This window comes from Rhinolophus sinicus, chromosome 14 (assembly GCF_057876585.1).
Source record: "Rhinolophus sinicus isolate RSI-liver-muscle chromosome 14, RSI-T2T, whole genome shotgun sequence".
Taxonomy (NCBI): domain Eukaryota; kingdom Metazoa; phylum Chordata; class Mammalia; order Chiroptera; family Rhinolophidae; genus Rhinolophus; species Rhinolophus sinicus.
The window spans coordinates 93,913,071-93,919,619 of record NC_142514.1 but is presented as its reverse complement, the minus strand read 5'-3'; the positions used below and the strand labels follow the sequence as shown (position 1 = coordinate 93,919,619).

General features: G+C 57.4%; 1 protein-coding gene across 1 annotated transcript; it reads left to right on the top strand.

The window, feature by feature from the left end:
• The first annotated feature begins 3,422 nt into the window (after positions 1–3,422).
• Positions 3,423–6,308, top strand: FOXC1 (forkhead box C1). The gene has a single exon (XM_019752390.3). The coding sequence runs from the start codon at positions 3,967–3,969 to the stop codon at positions 5,605–5,607; it is 1,641 nt and encodes a 546-aa protein (XP_019607949.1). The 5' UTR covers positions 3,423–3,966; the 3' UTR covers positions 5,608–6,308.
• The last annotated feature ends 241 nt before the right edge of the window (positions 6,309–6,549 follow it).

Here is a 6,549-nt window from a genome sequence, read left to right as displayed (position 1 = left end):
GATCCGGAACAGCGGGCGGGGAGGGGGTCTGGGCACACCATGGAGGCGATTCGGCTGGCCAGGGCTGAGGGGGACGCTGGAAAGTTCCCGAGGGGTCTCTGATGGGGAAGACAGTCTGTGCACCCAGGGCTGGGCTAACGCCCTTCAGCAGTCGTTTCCTGGACCTGGGTCCTCCGCGCGACCCTTCTTCTCTCTACTTGACTTGGAAAAAGAAAGAAAGAAAGAAAGAAAGAAAGAAAGAAAGAAAGAAAGAAAGAAAGAAAGAAAGAAAGAAGGAAGGAAGGAAGGAAGGAAGGAAGGAAGGAAGGAAGGAAGGAAGGAAGGAAGGAAGGAAGGAAGAAGAAAGAAAGAAAGAAAGAAAGAAAGAAAGAAAGAAAGAAAGAAAGAAAGAAAGAAAGAAAGAAAGAAAGAAAGAAAGAAAGAAAGAAAGAAAGGAAAAGAAAAGGAGTTCCCGGGCTCCTGATGACCTGCATTAGGGCATCATCTCTCCCATTACTCCCCACACACACTCATTCCTGCGGTGTCACCACGTTCCCGAATCCGGGCATTTCCTGGAGTGCTTGTCACAACTCCCTTCTTGGTGATTTTCTACTGTGTGGAGCCGGGGGAGGCCTTGTTTTAAATATCGCTGTGACGTCACGCCCCCTCCTCAGAGCCAAGAACCCTCCGGTGGGCCCAGGGAATTGGAACCCCGCCTGGCGGGACAGGGAGGGGATGGGGGTCGGGGGGCGTGACGAGCGACAGTTCCATCAGACATCCATTACAGCTGTCGCCTGCGGGGCATTTCTGCCAATTGAGACTAGTTTGTGGGGGAGACGGGTGATTGAACAACCCCGTGAAGCAGAAAAAAGGAGCATCAAAAACTTTAACCTGGAAATAAAAACTTTAGCCCATTCCCCACCCCCACCCAAGATTTCATGTCCGCGCCTTAATGTCCACTTAACGCCGCTAGCAGCAATAATAAGTACTCGAAGTACAATTCGAACCGTTTACTGGAGGTTTGCTTCCGAGTGAGCTTATAAACACAAATGCAAATGTCTTTTCCTGGCGAATGTCCAGAGCTAAACCGGTGGAAAGTTGATCTTTATAAAGCTGTACCCCTTCTTTTTTTTTTTTTCGCATGCCAGATACTAATTTCACAACGGCAATTTTTATACCCGAAGCGGGGAGCCCAGAACACAACTGCTATTCGATTTGAAATTTTCATAACAAGCTGTTTACACTTCTCGGGGCTGACGGACAGAGGGAACGAGGGGAGGGGCAGCGGAGCACGACTGTCTATTGCAAAACCCAGGCCCGTTGGCGTTTCCCACACTCGGAAAACAAACGAGTCGCTGTTTCTGTGTTCGTCCCTGCGCACCGCTAGTAGTAGAAACGCATTTTAAAGACCGAATTCACCAAATGCTGAGGAGCTTAGGGAATCCACTTACTTAACTGGCCTCCAGGCTGAAGCAAGAGCGCCCCATAAAGCCTTAGCCAAAGGGGCTGATTAAGCCTGGGTATAGGGGCTGCGGGTTGGACACGAATTCGTTTTTCAAGTCTTGGGGTTTCTCCCGGGTCCTTTCCCCGTAAGTGTTTAGAACTGCCAACTGCTGAGCCTCCTGCTGAAAAAAAAATCGAGTGTTCTTCCAGCCCGTCTGTGACTGGGCCTTACTAACACCCTGGAAAAGGAGTTTCATGTGCCCCGAGCGCACAACCAGCCAGGCGGCAGCGGCCTCAGGAATCGGGACTTCCGGGCAACCTCCCAGGCTAGTTCTAGAAGTAGCAGGTCCTCCTCTTCTCTCCATGAAATGTCCATTTTTGAAATACAATGTATATTTTTCATGTTCAAGTGACACCAAGCTCTGCCTACTACTCAAGTCAGCGCCCCTGACATCTAACAAATGAAGCTGAAATTCGGATTTTTGTGCGGAGTGAGGAAGTCGAGTTACCAGGGGGAAGCCAAAAGGGGCTCCGAACACGTGCTTGCAGTTAAAGATTGTCAGAAAATTTGGGAGTGGAAGTGTTCAATGCGACACGCTGCTCTTCTTCACAGTTTGCTAAACCCGCCAGCCCCCCAGCTTCTAGTAAAGGACCTCGTGCTCAGTGTCCAGGAGGATCTTTTCTGCAGTTGCCCCGGTGCAGGGTCGCGCTGCAGGAGGAGGGAGGCCCATCCATGTCCTGCTCCTTCGTTTTTCCTCCCTCATTTCTCTTCTTCCCATCTCACCCCAGTCACCTAGAAACTTCAAAGCCCACGAGTATGCACCAGGAAGGATACGCCTTCTGCGCTTATCCCCCTTCCCTTGCAGGTGCGATTCTGAACATTCCCCCCAACACCCGTTATCTCTGCGAGCCGGCAGCCCCGCGCGTGTGGAGATGGAGATTGAACTGGGACGTGTTAAGCTCTTGGACGTATTTATTTGCTTCTTGTCATCACACCTGCTAATGTCACTGAGCCCGCAGGCTGACCCCTCCTCTGAGCCAAAACACGCAGTACTCGACAAAAGGGGATGCTGCATGGCGAACCTGAGGGATTGCATGCTTTCCGAAGGGCAGCGTGGGGAGCCTCCTGGCTCCAGCAGCCCGCTTCGCAAGCTCCCTTGCGCAGCCGAGGGCCCTGCGGGGGGGGGGGGGCGGGCGGAGGCCAAGGAGCGGGGTGTCCCTCAGTGGGGCGGGCGATAGCCTACCTGGGCGAACCACCGCCCGAAGCTCCTGGCGAAGGCGAATACCCTCCTCCCTTATTTCTACTGTGGAGGGGTCACGCGGACGGTGCGGTGGGGGCGACAACTCCTTCCCCACCAGGAACAGAGCAAGGCTGTTACTGAGCCCTTGAAACTATGGCCCGTGTAACCCAGTTAGGACAGGAGAACCTCCAGGTGGCAGGAACTAGAGACATCTGTGAAACCAGTCGATCGGGCGATCGGGAAGGGAGGGAAAAAGTGGGGAGAGAGAAAAGGTGAAGGGAAAAGGAGGAGGGGCCCGGGAAATCCCGGAGCTGGAGCCGGCCAAATTAGCCTAGGAATGGGAGAGAGCCAGCGCGTGTTGGGGCTCCAGGAATCGGTGTCATCTGGGAGCGGAAGAACAGAGGAAGGGTCTGCGTGGGGCCCGGGAGGACCCAGGAAGTCTGCGGGAACAATGGAGGTCCGTGCGGAGGGCCCAGGGTGGGAGACCATGTCCCGCGCCGGCGGCGGGTGGGTGGCCGCAGGGTTGCGAACCGACTGCGAGCGCAGGCCGTGCGCCCACAGGGGCGCGGGCATCCGCGCAGGACCCCGCGGGCCGGCGCGCGTGCGGTCAGCCCCGCGGTCCTACCGCGGCTGGGCGCCGGCCGTCCGGGCTCGGCCTCCGGCTCATTCAGAGGCGGTTCTCCCCTCCCATTGGCTACTGATGCTGCGGTGGGGCGGGGCTCCGCTGCCCGGAAAAAATGTAACTGCGTAAAAAAGTCCTCGCCTGGGTGACGGATGCTCAAAAGTTCAGAAGTTTTCCAATGCTTCCTTAAGCGGCCGGCGCGCGAGAGACTGAAAAAAAGGTGACGCGGGGCCCGGGAAGGCGGCCGGCGCGGCCCCTGCCCTGGTGATCTGGCCGCCTTCGCTGGCGGCTCCGGGCAGATTCTCCTGAAAGGCTCAGGCCGTGTGGCGAGAAGAGCGCCTTCTTGTTTTTAAGTTTTGGCTCTTTTTTCCCGTTCTCGCCTGGAAGTGGCTCCGTGAGTTCCTCCAAGGCCGTCTGCGGCGTCCCGGGCCGTCCTGTTCCCTAGCACCGACCCTCCTTCGCGGCTGGCGCGGGCCCCGAAGTGGCCGGAGGAGCCCAGGAGCCCGAGCGAGTGCAGGGAGAGGCCGCGCGCGGCCCGCGGCTCCGGGAAGCGGCGGCGGCCCGGCACCAGCTCCGCGGGGCCCGGAGTCGGACTGGGCGGCTGGCGCGGCGCGGCGCGGCCGACCTGAGCGAGGGTGGGGGGCGGCGGGCGGCGCGGGGCGGCGGCGGCAAGCGGGGGCCATGCAGGCGCGCTACTCCGTGTCCAGCCCCAACTCCCTTGGAGTGGTGCCCTACCTCGGCGGCGAGCAGAGCTACTACCGCGCGGCCGCGGCGGCGGCCGGGGGCGGCTACAGCGCCATGCCGGCCCCCATGAGCGTGTACTCGCACCCCGCGCACGCCGAGCAGTACGCGGGCGGCATGGCCCGCGCCTACGGGCCCTACACGCCGCAGCCGCAGCCCAAGGACATGGTGAAGCCGCCCTACAGCTACATCGCGCTCATCACCATGGCCATCCAGAACGCCCCGGACAAAAAGATAACCCTCAATGGCATCTACCAGTTCATCATGGACCGCTTCCCCTTCTACCGGGACAATAAGCAGGGCTGGCAGAACAGCATCCGCCACAACCTTTCGCTCAACGAGTGCTTCGTCAAGGTGCCTCGCGACGACAAGAAACCGGGCAAGGGCAGCTACTGGACGCTGGACCCGGACTCGTACAACATGTTCGAGAACGGCAGCTTCCTTCGGCGGCGGCGGCGCTTCAAGAAGAAGGACGCCGTGAAGGACAAGGAGGACAAGGACCGGCTGCACCTCAAGGAGCCGCCGCCGGGCCGCCAGCCTCCGCCCGCGCCGCCGGAGCAGACGGACGGCGCCGCGCCCGGACCGCAGCCGCCGCCCGTGCGCATCCAGGACATCAAAACCGAGAACGGTACGTGCCCCTCGCCGCCCCAGCCCCTGTCCCCGGCCGCTGCCCTGGGCAGTGGCAGCGCAGCCGCGGTGCCCAAAATCGAAAGCCCCGACAGCAGCAGCAGCAGCCTGTCCAGCGGGAGCAGCCCCCCTGGCAGCTTGCCGTCGGCGCGACCGCTAAGCCTGGACGCCGCGGAGCCCGCGCAGCCCGCGCCGCCCGCCCCACAGCCCGCGCCGCCCCCGCACCACAGCCAGGGCTTCAGCGTGGACAACATCATGACGTCGCTGCGGGGGTCGCCGCAGGGCGCAGCCGGCGAGCTAGGCTCGGGCCTTCTGGCCTCGGCAGCCGCCTCCTCGCGCGCGGGCATCGCACCCCCGCTGGCGCTTGGCGCCTACTCGCCGGGCCAGAGTTCCCTCTACAGCTCCCCCTGCAGCCAGAGCTCCAGCGCGGGCAGCTCCGGCGGGGGCGGCAGCGGCGGCGGCGGCGCGGGGGGCCCCGGGACCTACCACTGCAACCTGCAGGCCATGAGCTTGTACGCTGCGGGTGAGCGCGGCGGCCACTTGCAGGGCGCTCCTGCGGGTGCCGGCGGCTCAGCTGTGGACGACCCCCTGCCCGACTACTCTCTGCCCCCGGTCACCAGCAGCAGCTCCTCCTCCCTGAGCCACGGCGCCGGCGGCGGCCAGGAGGCCGGCCACCACCCTGCGGCCCACCAAGGCCGCCTCACCTCGTGGTACCTGAACCAGGCGGGCGGAGACCTGGGCCACCTGGCTAGCGCGGCGGCGGCGGCCGCGGCGGCAGGATACCCGAGCCAGCAGCAGAACTTCCACTCGGTGCGGGAGATGTTCGAGTCGCAGAGGATCGGCTTGAACAACTCTCCGGTGAACGGGAATAGTAGCTGTCAGATGGCCTTTCCTTCCAGCCAATCTCTGTACCGCACCTCCGGGGCTTTCGTCTATGACTGTAGCAAGTTTTGACACCCCAGGCCCCCTCATTGCCAAACTGAATCGAACCCCAAAGCAGGAACAACCAAAAGAACCATCAATGCAAAATCGAAACCAAAAAAATGCAATTTAAAAAGTCTTGAAGAACTTTCGCCAAACCGGCGAACATAGAATCCCTCCAAAAGTTCAACTCACCAGCACAAAGAAAACTATTTTCTTAAAAGATTTATTCAGAGCCACCTCCACTTTGCCTTATCTAAATAAACAAAACCGTAAACCATTTTACACAGAGACAGCAAAATCATGGTTTATTAAAGGACAGTGTTACTGCAGATAACACGTAAGTTTCTTCTTGCTTTTCAGAGAGCACGCTTTCCTTTTCCTCCTCTCCCGTTCCCTTACCCTTTTCCTTACTTCACCTCTCACCTGTAAGATATTTTATCCTATGTTGAAAGGAGGGGAAAGTCCCCGTGTATGAATATCGCTTTCTTTTTATTCATGGACTTGTTTTAAAATGTAAATTTCAACATAGTAATTTATTTTTAATTTGTAGTTGGATGTCGTGGACCAAACGCCAGAAAGTGTTTCCAAAACCTGACGTTAAATTGCCCGAAACTTAAATTGTGCTTTTTTTCATTATAAAAAGGGAAACTGTATTAATCTTATTCTATCTTCTTTTGTTGAACATATTCATTGTTTGTTTATTAATAAATTACCATTCAATTTGAATGAGACCTATATGTCTGGATACTTTAATACAGCCTTAATTATTATGAGGGAAAAAAAAGTTTCAGAGATTCAAACACTAGACGTTACCTATTCTCCTCCTAAATCTCTGAAAAAGTGGAGAAACCCTCTGACTATTCCCTGTCAAATTTCACATAAAAATCTCTTTTTTGTTTAGTCTTTTTTCCTGCAGCATCTTCTGCAAAATGTACTATATAGTCAGCTTGCTTTGTGGCTAGTAAAAACATT